The sequence below is a fragment of the Hypoxylon trugodes genome (genome assembly GCF_022578975.1).
Source record: "Hypoxylon trugodes strain CBS 135444 unplaced genomic scaffold F4822scaffold_5, whole genome shotgun sequence".
In the NCBI taxonomy this organism is placed as follows: Eukaryota; Fungi; Ascomycota; class Sordariomycetes; order Xylariales; family Hypoxylaceae; genus Hypoxylon; species Hypoxylon trugodes.
This window is the reverse complement of record NW_026250020.1, coordinates 231,707-254,233: the sequence shown is the minus strand read 5'-3', so window position 1 is coordinate 254,233 and position 22,527 is coordinate 231,707. Positions and strand designations below refer to the sequence as shown.

At 46.8% G+C, this 22,527-nt stretch overlaps 7 protein-coding genes across 7 annotated transcripts; 4 read left to right on the top strand and 3 right to left on the bottom strand.

The window, feature by feature from the left end:
* The first annotated feature begins 3,889 nt into the window (after positions 1-3,889).
* F4822DRAFT_239024 (uncharacterized protein) lies at positions 3,890-5,811 on the top strand. The gene is made up of 4 exons (XM_051454270.1): positions 3,890-4,445; positions 4,513-5,264; positions 5,330-5,526; positions 5,603-5,811. The coding sequence occupies exons 1-4, from the start codon at positions 4,292-4,294 to the stop codon at positions 5,652-5,654; spliced, it is 1,155 nt and encodes a 384-aa protein (XP_051314008.1). The 5' UTR covers positions 3,890-4,291; the 3' UTR covers positions 5,655-5,811.
* A 797-nt stretch (positions 5,812-6,608) lies between these two features.
* Positions 6,609-9,869, top strand: F4822DRAFT_428855 (SPO22-domain-containing protein; the record flags this gene model as incomplete). The annotated part of the gene is made up of 10 exons (XM_051460982.1): positions 6,609-6,669; positions 6,718-7,074; positions 7,134-7,285; positions 7,339-8,079; positions 8,134-8,261; positions 8,311-8,738; positions 8,805-9,226; positions 9,308-9,371; positions 9,422-9,597; positions 9,663-9,869. 10 exons carry the CDS (start codon positions 6,609-6,611, stop codon positions 9,867-9,869), a joined length of 2,736 nt encoding a protein of 911 aa, XP_051314007.1.
* Positions 9,870-10,489: 620 nt separating this feature from the next.
* Positions 10,490-10,998, top strand: F4822DRAFT_428854 (uncharacterized protein; the record flags this gene model as incomplete). Its single annotated transcript, XM_051460981.1, has 3 exons — positions 10,490-10,518; positions 10,607-10,729; positions 10,797-10,998. The coding sequence occupies 3 exons, from the start codon at positions 10,490-10,492 to the stop codon at positions 10,996-10,998; spliced, it is 354 nt and encodes a 117-aa protein (XP_051314006.1).
* Positions 10,999-11,001: 3 nt separating this feature from the next.
* F4822DRAFT_239075 (NAD(P)-binding protein) lies at positions 11,002-12,566 on the bottom strand. The gene has a single exon (XM_051454272.1). It carries the CDS (start codon positions 12,225-12,227, stop codon positions 11,193-11,195), a length of 1,035 nt encoding a protein of 344 aa, XP_051314005.1. The 5' UTR covers positions 12,228-12,566; the 3' UTR covers positions 11,002-11,192.
* F4822DRAFT_239074 (xanthine dehydrogenase) lies at positions 12,567-17,288 on the bottom strand. Its single transcript, XM_051454271.1, has 3 exons — positions 16,949-17,288; positions 14,684-16,888; positions 12,567-14,634 (listed from the first exon to the last, which is right to left on the bottom strand). The coding sequence occupies exons 1-3, from the start codon at positions 17,134-17,136 to the stop codon at positions 12,906-12,908; spliced, it is 4,122 nt and encodes a 1,373-aa protein (XP_051314004.1). The 5' UTR covers positions 17,137-17,288; the 3' UTR covers positions 12,567-12,905.
* Positions 17,289-18,426: 1,138 nt separating this feature from the next.
* Positions 18,427-20,556, top strand: F4822DRAFT_238906 (aldehyde dehydrogenase). Its single transcript, XM_051454268.1, has 3 exons — positions 18,427-19,211; positions 19,270-20,058; positions 20,114-20,556. Exons 1-3 carry the CDS (start codon positions 18,842-18,844, stop codon positions 20,398-20,400), a joined length of 1,446 nt encoding a protein of 481 aa, XP_051314003.1. The 5' UTR covers positions 18,427-18,841; the 3' UTR covers positions 20,401-20,556.
* A 155-nt stretch (positions 20,557-20,711) lies between these two features.
* Positions 20,712-22,153, bottom strand: F4822DRAFT_428850 (PLP-dependent transferase; the record flags this gene model as incomplete). The annotated part of the gene is made up of 4 exons (XM_051460980.1): positions 20,712-21,106; positions 21,156-21,473; positions 21,528-21,697; positions 21,750-22,153. The coding sequence occupies 4 exons, from the start codon at positions 22,151-22,153 to the stop codon at positions 20,712-20,714; spliced, it is 1,287 nt and encodes a 428-aa protein (XP_051314002.1).
* Positions 22,154-22,527: the final 374 nt, after the last annotated feature.

The window sequence follows — 22,527 nt, the reverse complement described above, 5'->3', positions numbered from 1 at the left end:
TAGAGAGGCTGGTGATAAATCGACACGGAATACCGTATCAGATCTATTGAAGGCGTGAAAAGGGCATTTTGGAGATAGGAACAAGTCATGCAGCACATCAGGGGTGATATGCACCTTGGGCGATTATAGCCAAGCCTGTGCCTGTGCCGGGTACCTGGTCGAACACGTACGACCGAATGCGAGGAACTAATACTATGTACCTGAGGTTCGTACACTCAGGTGATATTTCCTTGGGTTCGAGCTACATGTATGTAGTTATACGCTTGCCACTGTAACAGATGTGATGTGAATTATTTAGTTGGTAAATATCAAGTTTGGGTTAGTTGCAGTATAAAACGAGACACTGCGCTGGTTGACATTTGGGTTGCTAGCTGGATCGAGATCCTGCATTCGAGACTGAAGTACGGGACTGTATGAAGAAGTCTCGCAAGATCACTTCTCAAACAGCAAGTTTAAAACGATAGAAGTTGGAGAGGCGATCGGAGTGATAATTCATTACACCGAGAAGCCACACGAGGTACATCGTTTATGAGCGTGATCATAGCGTCGCGTATCTGGTAGGATCACCGGGGCTCAAGCATCCATACGCAGTTTAGAGAACCACGAGGTTTGGGTGTCAATTGGCTCGCTCAGTGATACGGCAACGGTGCAGCCGGTGACGCGTATATTCGTGTTGATAGGATCTTTACAAGGCTCACCGCTGTCGGTAAGTCACGTATTTCTACTCAAGTCGAAGAAAAAGTAAAAAGTTGATGAAATATGAGTCCTTGTTAAAATGGCGTCCAACCACAGGGCTAGGACAAATTTTAGTAAGTGTCGATCCCCAGGCCGGTTTGAATTTAACGGCGATGATAGCCGCTGTCAAAAACCTCGGAATATTTAAGGCGTTGCTGGAGTTCGTAGAATGATTGCGCAGATCTTGGCCATCTATATTAAAGATAAGGTCCTAACACGGAGTTGGTAGGCGCTTAAAGGAAGCGGTTGAATTGACTACCGGTTTGGTGTTCAGATATTTGAAAGGAAAACAGGAAGTTGCGTCTTATTGTAATTATCTGGTGCAACTTAGACATCATAGCCGGCCGAGAGGACGAACTTGACGGTAGTGCCAGGGGTACTGCAGGGGAAATATTAGGTGCTGTAATAAGGGAGATGAGATCGGCTATCCACCGCATACCACACAGTTATGTGCGAATCCCTTCATTTGCGTTATATCCTATTTAGGTTAGGTGGATAAGTAATTATTGATATGCTATCGTAAAGAAGGAAGAAAAATGAAATAGAGAGAAAATACCTAGGTGCCCTCTACCCGCTGACGATAGAAGAATGAGTTAATTTCTCCGGCTGGTTGTCTTAGATTATTTCACCCTGTAAATGATTCGTACCACGTTCCACACGGGAATTTCAGTACTCTACCATTTTATGTACGTAAGACAACCTTGGAAAAAGATTGATCATCGGCATGGTATGCCTATCCCGGCGTCGATTATCACATCGCGCTAGTCTCAAAAGTCGATGGAATACATGGAATTCTGCATGGCGACGGCGTCTACGCCCACTCCCGCGCGGAGACAGCCACGCAGCAGCAGCCAAATGCAAACGGGTTTCCGCCGTCGGGGGCGCTGATATCATGCTTCTCCGTTGGCTTGGCTAGGAGGATTTTTGCTGGTGCTGGATGCATGTGCTTTGCAGGTTCGAGCAACCCGGGGCTTTGGAACAGACTTGGCAATGAAACTTGCGAGTTCAAGCTTATATATCTCACCAAACAATGACAAACTGGAATGCAGGCCAAGCTCACCAAGGCTAACCAAGGCGTTGTAGATGAGCTTGGCTCTGTGACTCGTTGCGCACAAAAGGCACGAAATGCACTTGGCGTATGTGCAATGTCACGAGAAGTTGATTACCGGGATGGTGTGGTTGGGTATGATAGACAGATGGGCATGATAATATCTGGAGGCGATTAATTATTTGAAGGGAAGGGGAAAAAAGCTTAACAGTCACTTGACGCTGACCGCAGTTGTAATTCCAAGCTTTTTTCTTTTTTCGCGGTTTAGAGCTACGACGTCACTGCCGTCCGTACTTGTAAAACCCAGGCTAGGATAGGTACATGTAGCCTTTTCAATTGCGATATTGATGAGGTGATATAAGATTAACTTTCAAACCACATAAAGTAGCTCAGGTAACTACGATGTACCTAAATACCTACCCCAGGCAGCTGCCCAGGTAACCTACACCTACCTGATTTGTATATGGAATTTGATTATATTCTATTTGTTCTCCAAATACACTATATAACGGCCGGCTAAGGTTGCCCTCCACTGTTAGCCAGAACTTTAGATACCAACCGCTACGCTACTATTACAACACTACGACTGGTATTAACTAGAAGGCGTCTAGGGGACCCTCAACGGCGAAAAAACACCCCACCATGCCGAAAGCGCCCTCATTAGATCCATGCTCCCCCTGACCCCCCTGTAAAATTCTAACCCCTCGGCTCTAAAGTCCATACCCTACTGGATTAAGATGGACCCAGGCTTCTTTAACCCTCGTTATTGGTCTTGTTGGCCTTGCGCCTGAGCGTGATTCCCCGAATCAAACTCCAGGCCCTTTCAAGTCATGTCATTCATTCCTTCCTCTTCCAGCACTCAAAGTAGGAAAGAAAGGGCAGAAGGAGGAAAAAGATTAGAGTAAGTTGGGCCAGGCCAGGCGGAGGACTATATTTTATTTTATTTATACTTTATTAGTAGAAATCTTTAACTTTGTTTGTACTTTTTGACCACTTTTTCTGTCTTTTAATTTCTGTTGGATTGATTTATTTTATTTTTTAATCTCTCAAGCTAGAGAGAGTAGCCTTTACCCACGTATACGTACGGTACCTATCAACACATACACACAAACAAACCCCCATCCTACATATATACATACACACACTACTACTACATATCCTTCTGCCGCGATCGCAACCGAGACTTTGTCTTGTCTGGCTGGATAAGAGGAGGGAGAAACAAAGGTACGGTAATCTAGTTCCTGTTCCTGGTTGCGGATTTGGGTCTCAGATCACACGTGGACGCCGATAGCCTACGGTCCGGTAAAGATTTCTATTCTTTCTTTGTCGATCACGAAACGCCCACCCCAGAAAACTTCCGTTTCCCAAACGCCCCCTCTAAGCGTCCCATCGCCGACCGGCCGCCTCTTCTCGGGAAGCCCTAGAGCAAATCATCTCTTGGTCCTGCACAAAGCCGTTGGCACCTAACTCGATTGTCTAGGAGCTACATGTCCATTGCGTAACCTGACGATCCAATGGGAGCGTGCTAGATTCAGCGGACCCGAAAGTACCCTGAAGTAGGACGCAAGAGGACGCAGACATGGAAAGCAATGGCAGCCACGCCAAGGACAAGAGGCCCGACAGCGACCCTAGGTCTAAGGACAACACCCCTACGACTTCAACAGCCACCACACCCCCCGATAATGCCAATAAGAGCCCCAAGAAGAGGCGTAAGGTAAACCATGGTATGCTGTACCATTCTTCTAAAAATTCTCCTAAGTCACTCACCTTCGATATCCCGCCCTCGTCGTATCTACCCGTCGCATGGGCTAATTATGGTCGCGCGTTCCTACAGCTTGTGTATACTGCCGTCGATCTGTAAGTCTTCACTTTTTAAAATAAAACTTTGTCAAACGCTTTAAATCCATTGGTTCCACGTCTTGCGTATCTGCACTGCGCATTGCACATATGTAGAATCGAGATGTTGGCACCCCCCTACCCTCATCCTTGTTTTTACGGATGGGAATTATTTTCCCCTATAGTCGCGACCGACCCGGGGGGTCGTTCATGTCACGGGTGATGCATCCCGAGTCTTTTTCTGTATTTATGCGTCCTGTATGTGTGCGCGTACGCCGCGTTTGTGCGTGCTGTTGGGCTTCACAAAAAAAAAAAAAAAAATACACAAAAAAAAATTAACTTGGTTAATACATGTACTGATTTTCCCGGGGGTTCTAGCATATGACTTGCGATCTCGTATGTAAGATCTGTTCCTACTTCTTGCGTCGATGGCTTGGGGAATATTGCATTGCCCCGGTCTGCATGAGCCAAGATTGACCGGGACCAACCCCTATTGAACAGGAGAGACCGTGTACGAGATGTATCAAACGCAATATTGGCCATCTTTGCCATGATGAGCCCCGGGATCCAGATTCCAAGAAGCCCAGAGCCTCCCAAGGTCCGGCTGCACACGACGAATCAGACATTCAGCCCGAACTATCGCAAAATTCAATAGACCAGAGCGCTACCCCCATGGCACCACCGTCATTCGACGGTCCTGGAGGCGCTCAAAGAACTAAGCAAGGTTATGGTGCAGGTGCACTAAGCCAGGCAAACCCCCTACAGCTTGTGTCACCGTCGGTCTCTAGTATGCAGGCCAGTAACTCTGGTGGCAATATGAACCAATGTAGGTTTTGTAAAACCCTTATGAAAGTCGTTTTGGCTTGGGGGAAAAAGCTAAGCTGATCTCGTAGTCGGTGGGTTATCTGATACCTGGCTATCTGCCCAAAATCAATTCAGCGATATGCACCATTTCCATCCTCAATATATGCTTGCCCCAGAAGTCACTCACGAGTTCAATTTACTCAATGATTTTCTGAATACCAGTCTGCTCGATGACGCCGGCAATCTACCGGAAGATCAGAATCTGCTGTTCAAAAACAACCAGTCGCAGCCTAATCAGTCCGACATGGCTGGCTACGCGGGCGCCGGCAATACTAACCTCCTAGCCACGGGCACGATGCAGGCAGGCTCCATGCCTCCGCCAAGCACAGAGCAGGCGAACTCCAATGTCATCCCGGCGGATAAGACGCGTGAATTTTACCTCCAAGCAGCAGATCCATCCGGCAACGACACTCCCGAGGCGCGCATGCAACGTGTTATGAAGGCCAAATACGATGCAGGCATGTTGAAGCCATTCAACTACATCAAAGGGTACGCGAGGCTATCATCATACATGGATGGTCATATTGCTCCCGCCTCGAAGCAGAAAATTTTACGACAGCTTGATCGCTTTCGACCAAAATTCCGAGAGAAGGTACAGGGACTTACGGATATGGAACTCGTCTTTGTTGAGATGTGGTTCGAGAGGACCCTGTTGGAATACGACCGGGTCTTCGCTGCTATGGCTGTGCCGGCTTGTTGCTGGAGAAGAACAGGGGAAATCTTCAGGGGCAACAAAGAAATGGCTGAACTAATTCACGTTCCAGTCGAGAGGCTACGAGACGTAGGTTCCTTCCCTTTACATTCAATTACGAATTAGGCTGTTAGCTGATGAAATGCTGTATTAAGGGAAAAATCTCGTTGCACGAGATACTGACGGAAGAGTCGCTTGTACGGTATTGGGAAGAATTTGGCACTATCGCGTTCGATGCAGCACACGACACACTTCTAACGGCATGTGCTCTAAAAAATCCAGATGACCGGTCGAATGACCCGATTGTCAATTGTTGCTTTTCGTTTATGATTCGCAGAGATGACCACAAGATGTAAGTAATGAACTTTGGAAAACAACTGTTATTCAGACATGGAGGAGATGCTAACATGTTATCTTTCTATTTACAGACCCAGCCTCATCGTTGGCAATTTCCTTCCGCATGATCCTTCGCATTCTTAGGAATTTTCAGTTTCATCTAACATAAACAATTTACTCTAATGTTCTCTTTATCTGGTCATAAAGGTGGGTGAAATTTTACACTACACTATATCATATACGTTATTGGAGGTAGAATCATATTGTATGGTGTTGAAGATTTACGGCTCATGTACATGAGAGCATGATAGATGTATGCATATCAAAGCTTATTAGAGCTCAGGGGCCATGTCATATCCACCTACCTAGGTACATTGCTGCCTAGATATAGGCGGATTATTTGCATACAGTTGCTTATTGTGCATTGGGTTTGCCTACATACCTAGGTACCTAGAGAAATGTACCTACTTTGGGTGCATGTATCTTTGGGAGGAACGGGGACATTTGGATATCTGGCAGAGAAAGAAGGAGCGAGGATGTTCACTATGTTCGGAAGGTGTTGTCGATATTTCTTATTACGCCTTCCCCAGATGGAACGTAAACTACAACGCTACCTAAGGTATCTTTCAACATATCGCGCCTTCTCGTCAGTGGATATGCATATACTTTTTTAGGACAAAGCAAAACGGGAAAAAAAAGCAAAATTCTAGCAAATAGAATCTCCACCTTCACCACCTTCACCACTTTCACCTCTCCAGCCACCTTTTTTTGCTATCCACAACAACCCACAACCAATCTGGGAGTTCTCGTCTTATCATTAATCTCCCTCCAACCCGGCAACAGATATCCGAACCTTCTCGAGATTGCCTTCGCACTCATTATCGTTTACACCCACTCATCTTACTACCTACTTACATAGGTCCTTACGTGCTAAGGCGTCCAAATGTAGCCATCGCCACTATCCTCCGTGATAAAACCCCCACAGGGCTTTAATAGGTGACATTCGTAATTCTAAGGACCGCACGGTGCAAAGCCACATTACGACATATCAAATTATATTGACCCATAGTGCGGCCCTCGGCTTTCCGGCGTTCCGTCATGGACGCATCTGCTAATTCCTCTCATCCTTCCCGCGACAAACGTATCAAGTCAATCATAGGTCTGTCCGTGTTCTTCATACTGTTAGGAATATGCTGATCTTCTCAAGCTTTCTGTCATGATCTCCAGAAGCGGTTACGTAACAAGAACGACGACCAGGCACTGAAGGATCTTACAGATGGGCTGAAGGATCAAATCGACACTATTAAGCCCTACGTTGTGAAGCATCCAGGTTCACATCGCCATACACAGCTTGATGAGGTCGGCAAAGACCTCTGGAATTGGTGTGTTGATGCCAACCATAAAAGTGACGGCGATGTTTCGCCAGCAAGACACAAATTATTGACCTCGGTTCGGGTATTCTCTTTTCTAATTCTAGCACTGGCTCAACGGAGTGACCACAATACACCGAAAGATCTCCTTCGCCTGGAAAAAGTGGCAATTAAAGCCGGCAGATCATGCATTGGTATATTGCATCCTCGTCCCACCCCAAGGTGCAGTTTTGCGGGACTTACACTTACGTAGTGAACGGCGAGCTCGACTTCGCGCGCACGGTTCTGCAAAAAGCCGCGGAATATGACGGGTTGCTACAGAATATGCAGGCAAAATTACCGACCGAAGAGTTAAACGAATTCAAAAAATCACAGGCAGAATATTTGACACTTCGTACAGTGCTAGTAAGTCGCACATTACTTTATGCCCTCCATTCAATAGCTGACGCCGCCGAAAGGCCTGGAAAGAAAACCGCCTAGATGTAGCCGACCATCTCTACGAAAAGATACAAGACCACAATAATGATATTATTGACCCCGAGTCGGTGGGGAACTTAGCCGATGCATTTTACGAGATCGGAAAAGATCTAACAGCTCAGAGAAACTTCCCACTGGCAGCGAAATGGCTGGAGAGAGCTTACGAATGCATCAACATCCAAGAGATTGAACGGTTATCCAGGGAAGTTGTCGAACTAAGATTAGCAATTTCGCAGGCTCTTGTTCGCGCATATCTAGACGTAAAGACGGAAGATGGCTTCCAAAAGGCCGAAAATCATGTCGGCTACATCGAGTCTGAGATCGGTGACAAGCTAGTTGTTCTTTTACTTAGATTGGAACTCCTACTCAGCTCGCCTGCTGAAGTATTCGATAGTGGTGCGTATGCTGACATCCTCCGACGAATGATTAGAAGCCTTGACGTTTCCGAATCAAGCTTCAATCTCATTATGCATCACATACGTAAGCTGGAAGATAAAAGCCCGAGCCTCGCCGTCTCGGTACTTGACGATTTTATAACATCGAGAGTCCTACCCACTCAACACGAAGAATGGGTCGAACGAACCGTCGTGCTTCGCGCTCAGATGGCTACAACGCATCGCGACACTCATGGAACGATACAAGAGCTCACAGCCACGTTCGATAGTGTCGCGGCTAATTTAGAGAAACCACTGTCAGCTGCTGTTGTTCTGGCCATACAAATAGTTGGTGATCTGATTCGTTGCCGTCTCTTTCAGGGCTGAGCTAATTATTCTCAGCTCATGTGGAAGAAAATTGACGCATCGTTCAGTCAACAAGAGTTGGCCGTAACCGAGAGATGGTGTCGGGTGGCTATGCATTCAGCTCTGTGCCATTCCGGACCGGCCAATACCGCGAAAATAGCTAGGTAGGCTCTTCCTGAGTGCGTACGATGTTATTATTTCTGACCGGAATAGGAAATTGCTTAGTTGCGCACTCCAAAGGAACGACCTAGGTAATGCTATAGAAACATTCCGATCTATGAGTGAATCAGCTAGACGAGAGCCGATGACACTATATCTCGGGTATAAATTAGCTCTAAGGAGCAGAGACCGAGAAATGGCTTCCGACTGCTTAAAGAATATCAGCGAGGCCTCACTTAATGATCCTCAATACCTTTATGCCTGTTGCATGGATGCACAGGAAGCGGAGGACAAGGAGTGTGCAATCGAAGCATTGCGATATTTGATTTCGAGGTCTGAATATAGTTCTTCGGATGTCATCCATCTACCCGCCCTGTTACGCGTCATTATACGCCTCGAGTTATCGCTTATAAATACCCAAGGTTCGGAGTCTGCCGGCCAAAATTTGCTAGTAGATGATATCTGCGAAGCCTTTGAATGCGGTAGGTTGTTCACATTATACACTCATTCGCAGGTTGGTCGGTTTGGATTTTTACTAAGTTGATTAGCTGTAACAGCGATTCAGAGAGACCCGCGAAATGGCCAAGGCGAAAAACTGTTCGTCATAGAGGAATTAAATTGGTTTTCCAAGAACGCTTATAACTTGGGCCTTAAGAATATACACGAATGGCACCCGGCTCAAAGCATCCGTATCTTCCAATGCTGCCTCTCGATAATTTCTCAATACCCCCAAGACATTCCAGGCCAAGCAGCCGACGATCTCTCGTTACGTGCGATGTTCTGCCATTTTCTGATAGCGACTGCATTCATCGCGCTGGCTCGGCCTGAAGACAGCGTAGAAACGCAACTCCAGCACTATCTTACGATGCGTAATCATGTCAAAGGTTTCGATACTGCGTTAGAAGCGCGATTGGAAAATCTAGATGAAGTATCTAAGACCGACCTTCAAATGAAGCTTTCGACACTTCTAGTTTTCGATTTTGAGGGTGCCATCTGCCTGAAGTCATAGGATGACTTGTCGGAGATCCTTTTGAAAGCTAATACATGTCAGAATCTATCGGCCTTCCAGGCGATGGCGGACTGTATTCTGCGAGCACAATCCGTCCCTGGACAAGGTGCGTTTCGAGGTAAATGAATGTTTCCTAATTGTTGACTAAAGGTTTAGTGCTCTATTCTACTCTACGCAAGATCATAAACCATATATTTTCTCTTGAGTATTTCGACAATGGAAAGCTTGCGAAGTATTTACGATGTCTACTCAAGGCTACGCTGGCTTCGGAACCCGAGTTTCCACTGAAGATCATGGAAGATATATGTAGGCTTGTGAAACAATGCGCAGCTGTGAGTGTTCTCTATAGGGGAAGTCCGGGGAGTGGGTTGGATGGTGACACTGATTTAATTGGCAGAGTCAACAGCCGATCTCTCTAGAAGAGGTAGCGTGGTTCACAACTACGGCATTTAATCACGGCGTAGACTTATACGGTACCAATGAAGATGAAAGCAGTAAGAAATGGATTGCTCACGCGTTGACATTAGCACATTATCACCAGGATGGCGGCGATTTAGAACGAGAGCTCCAAAAGAGGCAGATCAATCTCAAGTGGGATGCCTAATTCTACAAAAGTAACTCCAGCTTGGTGGTCATGGTAAATCTTCTATCACTTGAACCACCATCTAAGGTATATGAAAATTGCTCCTTATATAGAGCATATAGTGTCGCGTATAGCAAGCTTCAATTGTAATGTTGCTAGAATGGCTTCCCGAATAGTTACCGTCGGCCTCCGTGTAATGATAAGTACATGTACTGTACGCCACTCACTCAAAACCGACAAGATTTACTTATGATTCGCCACTCGCAAGTGATAATAGGAAGTCTAACACCGTCTGCTAATCTATACGGCTCGATCTCGGACTATAGATACCCGAATCAGGGGCTCAATGTAATACATCGCAGGAGACAAAATCCTTAACAGCTTCACAATTCAATCACATGAAATTTCAAATTCATCTTATGTTTCAATCCTCTGTATTTTCACTCGTCTATGTTTAAACTGTCTAAAAAGCAATGCGTTGCGAGGGCTGAAAGAGCGCAGTCATGACGTCTTCGATACGCAAGGCCCTTAGGGCATCATTTATTACCTACAGAAATAACATTCCTCACTTTTATCATTTAGTACCTCCAAACGTACGAGCATCATTTAGATTTCAAGTAACTCGATTTAGTTCGGCGAAAATGGTGAAGGATACGCAAACCGTTATTGAGTGAGTCGTCCTAGCTAAGTTGGAAAATCGGGATCATGATGAATTGGGTTCTCGGTATGCGCTAACAAGTTATGAATGATGCTTTTAGGGAGTTCAATGAACTCGTCAATATGTCAGCTTCGGATCTTGAAGCGTGGCTTAAAGAGGGCTCATCGGAATCAGCGGGGTGGAACAAGAGTGATGGTTCGGGAGAGACGATTGGGCATGAGAGGTATTTTTAGTCTCCCTCTACTGCCTTCGACGAGGAATTATTATTAACTAACGCGTATTGACCGTAGTGGACGTAAAATAATCGATATTCTGAAGAAAAATTCGAATAAAGACCCCGATAAATACGATCAAGACGACGTTGATCACATGCGCCGAGTTGTCGCGTATTGCAAGAGGCACCTTGCACAAGAGGATAAGGCAAAGCAGGATCCGGGAAGTAAGAGCGCAAGGAGTCTGAAGAACTGGGGACATGATCCCACGAAGGAGTGAGAAGGGGGATGTAATGAAACGAGTTTTATATGGAAAAGGGAAAGATGTTGTAGCGATTTCCTAAGAGAAGAGTATAATAATATTGGTATACAAGTACCTTTAATGTTTATAATATAGAGGGTGTGGGTTGTTAGACCGGCAATCATCTTATTGAATAGAAACCCTCTTGCGACACTTTAACCACCCTATCCAACTTATTCCCCCTTCACCATCTTCACAACTGTATCCTCCATCGGCGTAGGTTTAACTCCCACACTCTCCAGCAACTTTTCCAGCACCGGATCATCGACTAGGCACTCTCCTGCTTCCAGCGCATCATACGTACTAACCCACCAATGCACAGCCCGCCTATCCCTCTCCCTCTCCTCGACATAATACCTCTCATGCTCATCACGCCCTACAATCTTCGTCTCAACCCCCTTTCCCCTAGTCTCCCTCACCAGCGCCGCGATATCCTTCAAACTCTTCGCACCCTTCGGATTCGCCGAAAGGTAAAACGTCTTCCCATCATACTCCCTACTAGGCGCAACAAGCACAAGCGCACTCCCAATACCCAAATCCTTAATCGAAGTCCAAGCCACTTTCCCATCACCAGCAAGCGGGACCACAGTCCTATCATCGTTTTCAGGGTTAAAGTATCCAAGATACAGTGGCCAGGACTCGTTATACAAACCCTCGCGAATGAACGTCGTATACTCTAATTTCCCCTCTTGCTTTAATTGGCTTAGGTACGCTTCGGTGCGTAAATGCGCACGCATAACACCGGCTTTACTCGTTTTTGAAGGACTCTTGGTTTGCGGGTCCCAGGCATATGCTAAGCTGGAATAGTACACGTGCTTTACACCCACTCGCACCGCGGCGTCAATCGCTACGCGATGATGTTTTTCACGGCCTTGACCATCGGGGATTTCTTTCCATTTCTTTTCTCCGGTTTCCGAAGTGAGGTATTCGTCGAAATCGAGTGCGATGTGTGGTGTTGAGACTAAGAAAAGTCTGTCCACACCTTGTAACGCTTTTTCGAATCCGGTTGGGTCTTCGAAGGTCGCGTGGCGTACTTGGAGTTCTGGGTGTTGGGAGGCGAGGCCGGCCCAGGTGGATGAGTCGGGTTGTGAGGATGTGAGTGCGACGATGGATGATGGTGGGAGGAGGTTGAGTGAGAGCAGGGCGGAGAGCGTGGCGCCGCCTAGTTTGCCGGAGGCGCCTGTTATTGCTATCGTGGGGGTCGACATATTGTACTATGGTGAGTTATCTTAAGCGTTGCCGTAGGTTCTATGAATTACGATTGAGAATGAAGGAGGGTGAGTGTCAATGACGTAAATGGCTCCGACGAAAAAGCTAGCGATCGACCCGCACCTATATACCCAAAATTATCGCCTACATCGTCTTTAATCGCCGGTTGCCATTACAAATGGAAAACTGACCAAGCAGCTTTCATAATGAAAATAAAAATAACGACTGTAACTGTAAAATTGACATCGCACCGATCGTAGCAACATTAAGCCACTATAGAGGTCAAAAATTGTTGATAATGTCAATGCGACATTTCGATGCTGCTTCGATGCAACTTTCGCATCGTGGGTAGGACTTGTAGAATATGTATGGTAGTCTACTCCATTTACCTAGCTAGGTATAGTAGATGTTTCCTAGGTATAAATTAGTAATGTATACACTGATTACTATCGCGAACCTGGACTGCCTCGGCGTAACTGCATAGCCGCTGTTTCGATTGACGATGCCCCTAAGGGGATGAGAGGTATATTCTTAATTGTTATACTTCAATGCACAAGGCCTATGAGAACCATGTGACCGATACTTAAGTAGATTCAAATTCTATAATCCAGCAATGCTATATTCACTCATTCCATCGTATGACCCTTTCCACCCGTCACAAACTAGCCTATATTTTCCTAAATCGCGATCAAAAAGCTCTTCTCACCCTCTTTTGGCAACACCCTCGCACGCTCCATGATCGGATCCACACATGAAAGTCTGATCCTCTCGGGTGTTGCTGGGCTTTCTAGCCTTAATAAGCCATCGTCCTTCTCTCCTTCTGCATACAACGTAGCTTTGACGCCGTAATCGGCGCGAGCAGCTTTAAGCGCATCGCGAATGGCGAAGAACGCCGAACTTCCCATGAACAAGGGCGGTTCGCCGACACCTCTACTGCGCTGGATTGTGCGGAGTTCCTCCCACTCCACACCCTTGAGAAGACTGACGTTGAAGACCTGCGGTATATCACGGAAGCCAGGGATCTTGTAAGCGCCGGGTCCTTTGGTAAATAAATTCCCCTTCATCGGCCCGTTGCGCAACCATAGACTTTCTTCCATGGTAAACAAACCTAGCCCTTGTGTGAATGCACCTTCGATCTGACCGTAATCGATAGATGGGTTAATGGACCGACCCACGTCCATCTTGATATCGGCGCGTAAACATGTCCAAGTGCCAGTCAAGCAATCGATTTCGACTTCGGCGGCCGCAACACCCTGGGTAAAATAGAAGAACATCTTACCGGTATTCTCTCCCCAAGTATAGCCAATTTCTGGCGTCTTATAGAACCCGTTGGCACTCAAATTCACTCGATCAAAATAAGCCGCGTGAGCGAGTTCCTTCATAGTGGCTTTAGGTCCGAGCTTCTCCCTATATGGTGCCAATCGAGCGTTAATTTGCTCGCAAGCATTAAAGATGGCGTAGCCGTTAAGATCCGATGACGCCGAGGCGGCGGTAGGCGATGTATTAGCGACCGTCATAGTAGATGTTTCTGAAATATGAACATCTTCTATCGGCACTTTCAGAGCTTGCGCGGCAATTGTAACCATCTTGGTGTGCAATCCTTGCCCCATCTCCGTGCCTCCGTGTGCAACCAGGACTGACCCATCGTGGTAGATGTGTACCAAGGCGCCAGCCTGGTTGAGCCAAAGCGCGGTAAATGAAATACCAAATTTGGTGGGAACCAAAGCCAGTCCTCGCTTGCGCCACTTGTGTTCCGCATTGAACTTTTCAACAGCCTGTCGGCGTCTAGCATAATCTGATTCCTCTTGAACTTGCTTGTACATCAAAGGTACGTGCCAATCTTTTATTACTTGGTTGAAATGCGTTTCGTCGCCAGGTCTATAGAAATTGATCTCGCGGAATCTCTCGACCGGTATATTAAGGCGGTCGGCAATTTCGGACATATAAGATTCGGCGAAGAATAAGCCCTGAGGTCCGCCGAAGCCGCGAAAGGCGGTGTTTGACATCGTGTTGGTCTTACATAGACGCCCGCGGACATGGAAGTTGGGAATTTTATAGCAATTGTCGCTATGGCTCAGGGAGCGTTCGCACACAGCGGCGCTCAAATCGAAGGACCAGCCGGCATTGTTGAAGACATCCATATCAATGGCTTGAAGTTTCCCATCCTTATTAACGCCCACCTTCCATTTGGCAAGGAAAGGGTGTCGTTGGCCCGTCAGCACCATATCCTCGTCGCGGTTGAGCATGCATCGCACCGGTCGCTTGGTTTTCTGTGCAGCTAATGCGCAAATTGTGCTGAGATGAACACATCTGGTTTCTTTCCCGCCGAAACCGCCACCTAGACGTTTGACTCGAGCCGTCACTTTATTAGATTGTACGTTTAGGATCTTGGACGCATATGCTTGACTAAAAAGGTATTAATTTCTGAAACTAGAATATGAATGGGAATGCGTACCTTTCGGTGGGGTTTTGACTACTACTCCAGATTTCCATCTCGCCATCTTCGGGCTTAGGTATAGCGACGCATGCATGTGTCTCAAGGTAAAAATGTTCTTGGCCACCCATTCGCGAGACACCCGTAAAGGTGTAGTCGCAATGCTTGAACGCTTCTTCCGGATCGCCCTTCTTAATATATCGGAAGAACTTATGAAAGCTTTCTTTTTCGATTGCTTCTTCCATAGTAAAAATGGCAGGAAGATCTTCATACTCAATCTTCACAGCTCGGACACCTTGCACAGCCTTTGCTTGAGTTGTAGCTAAGACGATAGCGATTGGCTGACCGGCCGTAAAGACCTCATCTTCGACGAAGAATAAGTCGTCGAAATTTGGCGCGCCCCATTTGTTGTGTTCAGGATCGTGTAGATCATTGTGATCAACTATGTCGATAACCCCGGGAATATCTAACGCCTCTGTATAATCAATTGACTTGATTTTTGCATGCGCTCTTGTAGACAGCACCAAGCACCCATGAAGTTCGTTCTTCAGCGGGGGGATGTCATCGGTGTATTGTGCTTCTCCCGTGGTTTGTTTCAAAGCTGCTACATGGTTACCTGCCTTTCCAAGAGGGCCATCGGTGTACTCGGAAGTGGCTTCGAGGTCCTTCCAACCGGTCGACAGCACCCTCTCTAGCTCTTCGACGGCTTGACTATCGCCGTGTTCACTTTCCACATTGATACCCGACAATACATCGTGGTAGAACCTATAGAAGAAACTGAGTGCTAGTGATCTTCGGTATGAGGCCATACCTCCCGGGACGCTGAATGCAAGGTCGAAATCGGACTCAAGTGCATTCATAGCCCCTTCTAGGGTATCAGGATGGGCGAATAGTTTGCCATTGAGATACTCGTTGGCCTTCTTCGCCGCAATGGTAAAGGGTGCCATGCCTCCATAGACCAAATTACAATGCTCAACAATTCCCTTCGTATCTAACCTAACATGCAACGCCCCAGTGACGATTGCAATATCGTCATCTTTACGTTTTGCCTGTTTGTAGGCTCTGAAGTAGTCGCCCTTTTCGCGGGTTAGAGGAATACGAATTGATGCGAGGATGGAGTCCGGTTCTAAGGCTGTTTTGCGATAGCCTTTAAAGAAGTCGGCCATAGGAATCTCAATCTCTTTACTCCGAGACTTAGCCACTAAGACACAGTCCGCCGCCATGAACACGGGATTCAGGTCGGAAATAGGAGAAGCGGTAGCTAGGTTTCCGGCGGGTGTACCGACATTTCTAATTTGCCGCCCAGCAAAATACTTGAGTTGCTTGTGCATGGCTTGGAAAACCTGACCTTTCGCTTCGCCATACCGCTTGACAGCTTCCAGGCAAATATTCTCGAGGTCTGTGAGTACGACGTTTCCACCAATTTCTAGGTGATCCTCTTTGAAAGAGTAATGTCGCAATTCAGGGATATCGCCAACGAAGACTGAGACCGGGTATTGCAAAGCCTTGAATTTGATCTCGATTTGTGTTTCTGTGCTACCGCCGATAATCTTAGCATTGGGAAAGGTGCTCTTTATCTCAAGCAATTGAGCTAGTGTAACGGGGCGATACCACCTCTTCCTCTTATTTCCGAAGGAAAGAGGTTTGAATGTATGCTTTCTTAGTGTCGGTGGGAATATGAGCTCGGTATCTGGTTTGTATTCGATGAAGCCCGGTGGTGTGAATCTTTTGATGGGTTGCCCATCGTCTAGGCTTTTGCTCTTACAGCATCCTCCATTTGCGCCCTTAGCGCCGTCGCCATTTTCCATGCAACAGCCGGAACCGCCACTCGCCGTGCTTTTACCGCAGGCATTTTTCACACTAAAAGTGTTAGCAGCATCCAGGATCGGGCGATATCCAGTACATCGACAGAGATTCCCGTCGAAAGCTTCCTCGATATCATGTTCGGTGGGTCTTTCGTTGTTTCTCAATAAGGCATATAAACTCATGACAATTCCGGGGGTACAAAATCCACATTGACTTCCATTACTCTTGGCGATTCGCTCTTGGGCAGGATGAGGCTGTTTCACATTTCCTATGCCTTCAATTGTTATAACATGTTTTCCGTCCACACTTGCGAGCGGTGCTAGACAGGCATTGACGCTGGCGTGATATATTTTCTTGGTGGTCGGGTTATATTGGCTGACCACGACGGTACAAGCACCACATCCGCCTTCCGCGCAGCCACTATGCAGTACATCTGTTAGTGCTACATAATTCGGGAGTTCAATGATCATCCCGACTTACAGCTTGGTCCCGGTCAAGCCAATACCCCTTAGATATTCAAGCAATGTAACCTCGGGATCGATCTCGTCGAGCACGACGCGAGTACCATTAAGGTAGAAGCGGATGGTGTCATCGAATACGGTGGTCAGCGCTGACTCCCCGCTCTGTAGCGCTGGGTCTCTTTCGGGTGAGATAGCGATGGGAGCCATGATGCCAAACTTCTTCTTTCTACTCCGATGGCTCCAACTAAATGATATAGTAAACTCAAGACTCCATGTAAATGCTTTATTTCTGGTCGGAGGTTGTGTGACTATAACTATTATGGTGTACAGCCGGATCTCCGAAACTTGGTAGGGAAAAGATAATGAGTGCTAAGAGTTCGAAATGAAGTGGAATAAAACAGAACAATAAGGAGTAATACCAAATAACACAATCACTTGAAATTGTGTATCACAAACCAAATAACTCAGAGTTGTACTCTCACATATTAGTCAAGTGGCAATGTCGTGTTTGTATGTTCAATATGTTCAGTCGCCGGGTCCCGATCGATCGTTTCCGTGAGGCACTAACACACCAAGACCCAAGAGCTGAGGTGCCATTTGGTATATATGACATAGTATGGGGCGAATCAGGAGGGGTACATATCGAATCAGGTTCCAGAAATAGCCTGACCCTTTTTACACCACGTTTCTGTTCGTTGGCACGCTGAGGCGGTATGTAACTGTGAACAGCTTATGAGAGATGAGAGATTAGAGAAGTATGTAACTTGTAACTTTGTAGAGAATCGAGTCTAAGCCAAAGACGGTCGGGTAGCGGGGTAGTTTGTGCACTGGTGGAGTACACTTATGAGATTAAGTAAGCTTCCCCGCCTACCCTATCACTTCTAGCGCCCATTAGCCTTATCGAAGAGATCCTCAGGGCCTCGGATGACTCCGAACTCCGTCCTAGATTCTCCAATTTCCGAGCTGCTGTACATTTCTTCCAGTTTCAACTTTCTTCAAGTAATATCCTCTTCGACCCGCTGATATCTTTAGGACTCTATAAAAAGTTATCGTGGCTTACTATAAAGCCTTTGGACCACTAGCACTCTTCATCACTCTATGATATTGATATTATAGCTATATGACTACCTTTTCTACCACCTCCACATAACCCCCAGTCGATCAGTATACCGAGGGTCTGGACCTGACTAGGCGGAAACGAAAGGTCACGACGAATTATCGAAACAATACTAGAGCGCCGCTAACGATTCGTGTGAAAACTCCTCCATCTTAACTGATCCAATATCATCGAAGAGACTCGGACTCTATAGTTATCATTAATAAAGCAAATACCTACAGATGGAAAATGTTCATACCGAAGATCTCTTCGTGAGCTAGTTGAATATGAAGCGAAGTGAAGTTTTGAAACTAATACTTCAATACCTTTCCGCGATCTGACACACACTACTTATAGACAGAATATCCTATTCAAGTAATTATAGCTAATATTAGTTTCAAGATCTCGAATACCTAAAACATCGAGATCGTCTCGAAAAATGCCCGTGGTAGTTTTCCCGGTACCCCCTTGTCCTCATCTGGAAGAGTGTACCAAGACTAATCCGCCGGCAATTCAATTTCACCATGATTAACCCCTCATCGCATTATAACCCCTACCCGTGGCCGGTAGTATTTATGGCAAAAATGGCCAGGCGGATAGATGGCAGTTCTATCTATCCACGTGGCTAAAGTATAGATACATTTCCCTTTTCTGCAGCATCATTCCCGTTGTGTGTGTATGTTTCTATTTCCTGGTATAGAAGCGTTGTCATTCGATATTCGGTATACCGATACGGTGTTGAGTAGTTTCGCTGGACTTGGCAAAGACTACCTAGGATACTATAATACGACGACAACTGCGATATTATAAGTCAAAATGCCTTCTGCTGAGACAAACGGCACGAATGGCGACTCGGCCTACCAATTCTACAACGTAATCGATGGCAAGCCCCGCATCTCCAAAGATCATCACCAGGTCATCGATCCCCGTACCGAAGAGCCTCTTTGGGATGCCCCTATCGCAACGTCCAAGGATCTTGATGACGCAGTTGAAGCCGCAAACCGTGCTTTTAAGACATGGAAGAAGAGCACTACCGCCGAGCGTCAAAAGGCTGTTCACGATGTAGCCAACATTATCCTCCAGAATGTAGAGGTTTTGGCCGAGGTTCAAAGGAGGGAAACTGGCAAGTCTAGGGCCATGTCGAGATTTGACGTCGAGAGAGCTGCGTGGCATTTTGAATACTACAGTATGTAGATAGTATCCTACCTAGGTATATTAGCCACACATTCGCTAACCTGCCCTAGGAACTGTATCGCTCGAGGATGAGCTGCAATACGAAGACGACACAGTCCGTATTATCGCGACGCACACGCCAATCGGCGTACTCGGCGCCATCTCACCATGGAACTTCCCCATGATCCTATCAACCGTGAAAGTAGTCTCTGCACTAGCCACCGGTAACTGCGTGATCATTAAACCCTCGCCCTTCACCCCCTACTCGCTCCTCAAATTCTGCGAGTTGGCCCAATCAGTCCTACCTCCAGGCGTCTTTCAAGCCCTCAATGGCGGCGCCGACCTCGGCGAGAAAATGACGTTGCACCCCGGCATCCACCACATAAGCTTCACAGGCACAATCGCCGTCGGTCAGCGCATCTTGCGCAACTGCGCCGGCACCCTAAAAAAGGTGATCCTCGAACTCGCAGGCAACAACGCATGCATCATCTGCGACGACGTCGACCTCGACAAAGTAGTCCCCCAAGTCACCACCGGCGCTCTATTCCACGCGGGCCAAGTCTGCGTCGCCTCGAAGCGGATATACGTACACGAGTCACTATACGATAAGTTCCTTGATCGACTCATCGAAGAATCTAAGAAATTCGCGATTGATGACGAGGATTCGATTTCTTTCGGTCCATTATCGAATAAGCCGAATTATGAACGCGCCGTGGGCTTTATTGAAGATTGTAAGAAGAATGGGTATAAAATCGTGGCTGGAGGTGATGTAAAGCCACGGGAAAAGGGATTCTGGATCCCTCCGACTATTGTTGCGAAACCCCCTGAGAACTCGCTGCTTGTGCAGGAGGAGCAGTTTGGTAAGTCATTGTTGCGCCGCATACTTAGATAAGCGTTTTGCTTACGTGTTGCTAGCCCCTATTGTCCCTGTCATGTCCTGGACGGACGAAGACGATGTGATTACGCGAGCGAATCTAGATAATGCCGGGTTGGGTGCTTCGGTGTACACTCCCGATGCGGACCGGGCGCAGCGTATTGCGCGCCAGCTTGAGTCCGGCACCGTCTGGATCAACCAGTTTGAGCGCCCGCACCACGCTGGTTTCTTTGGCGGTTGGAAACTTAGTGGTTTTGGTGGTGAGATGGGCAAGCAGGGTCTCTTGCACTACTGCCACACTCAGAGCTTGCAGATCGCTAAGACGTAGGCGAAGAGTGTTAGACAATCTCCTTGTCTGTCTGTTTAAGAAATATGATGTATAGAGGTGGTTTGGAATTTCCTGTAGATACCTACGTATGTATGTAGTTGCCCGAGGCCTAAGATGTTTCAATAACCGATAATATTCGGCTCATGTTTCTGGATCTTTTTATGCTACGTGTTGGAAAAATCCAAAACACACTCGCAATTTAATCAGTTAATCAATGCCTCAACTTTTAACGCATCTTGACAGATCTATCTCCCGCGGATCTAAATGAATCTAGCACATTGAACCATCTCTATCTATCTATTCGTTTTTTTTTACTCCTGGATATACTGCTTCAAACCCCTCAACCGCTCCTTCGCCGTCTCTAAGACCTCATCTTCCTTGCAAACCGCAAATCGGATATAGTCCTCGGCAATATGCGCATTAGGATCGGTGTAGAACTCAGTGGGAGGAATAGCGGCGACGCCGACCTCCTGGATGAGGAACCAAGCTAGCTTAAAGTCGCGTGGGCGGGATGCGACGTGCGGCGGGAACGGGTAATCCTCTGGTAACTTGACCTTGCTCATGTTGACGAGTACAAAATAGCCTCCTTCGGGATCCGTATATGGTAGACCTAATTCTTCCCACACTTGATTGAAACGCTCCATTTTACCCTTCATGTCTCGCACTGTCTCGTCCCAGAATCCTTCGCCTTCGGCTTGCTCGAATCCTAGGTTTATTAGTTTATCGCCCTGTGACATCGGGTGGTAGATACATACCAACGGCGCAGGCTTCTTGCAACGGCGAAACAGATGAGTAGCAAATTCGTGTGTGAGCTGCGGAAACGTATTGGATTAGATGAGGAGGACCCATGAGCCAACCTACACGCCAACCAGTGGCGTAGAAATTTTTGCCAGCCGAGCCAACGGTTAGGGTTAAATTCTCGATTTCTGGCGAGAGGGTGGCGATTCTAGTGAATGGGACGTAGTAAAGGCGGTCATATACCTCGTCGGAGAGGATGATGATTTCGTTCTTGACGCATATATCTCCTATTCTCTGAAGCTCTTCTTTTGAGAAGACCTTGCCGACGGGGTTATCTTTATACTGTTTAGCTCTGAGGGGTCATAATTAGTCATTAAAAGGTAACTCACGAGGCGTATTGATAACGATCATCTTGGTCTTAGGTGTGATGGCTCTCTCGAGCTCATCGAAGTCGATGGTCCATTCAGCAGATGAAGAAGTTCGTGTAGCTCCATCTGTCGGCGGGTGTAGAGGGACATAGACAATCTTCCCACCTGGCATCTCGATGTTGCTAATGTACCTAGGTGGTCGTCAATAGTTTGCTCCTCCCTAAATAGATATAGATGACTCACTGGTCGAAAAATGGTTCAAAAATAATGACCTCATCGCCCTGCTCTATAAAAGCCATAAAGGCACTGAGCATGCCTTCATTTGCACCGGTGGTGATAGTGATCTCAGTATCCGGGTTGAGTTTTCGGCCCCAGTATGGCGCATACGCATCGGAGATAGCCTTCTTTAATCTCGGCCTACCCTTTGTCGGACTGTACTGGTTACAATCCACTCGGTCGAGAGCCGACTTAGCAGCATTGATGATAAAAGGTGGAGGATTGTATCCGAAGAAGCCCTGACCCATATTCACGATGGGCTGCTTGGGTGAGGCCGCAGCCGCTTCGTTGACGATAGACCAAACATCTTGTCTTTGACCTGCGACCCGAGCTGCAGGCTTCAGCTTAGGTGGGAGTGCGGCAGCTGCCATGGTTGAATGAAACCCTCTATATCCAATAGCAATAAATCCCCGGTGTGCGGTATTCTCTCTAAGGTAGGGTACGTTTTTGTTGATGTTGAGTAATCCAGGTCGAGATCTCAAGAGGGAGAGGTACTGCATGAAGAATATAGGCCTTCTACTTATCTCACTCACGCAATATGTGCTAGACTCTCCGTTCCACAGCTCCGCTAATTTAGAAATAGCTTGCTAATTTGTCACCAATAATCTGGATTTTAACTCCCTTTTTAATTTACCGTTGTTTTTATCTTCCTATAAAGAAATCCCGCCCTTGCAGAGAGTTAAACCTTACTTTGCTTGTTCCGTAATCGGCGGGCCATCATTGGCAACTATGCTGGCACCAAATT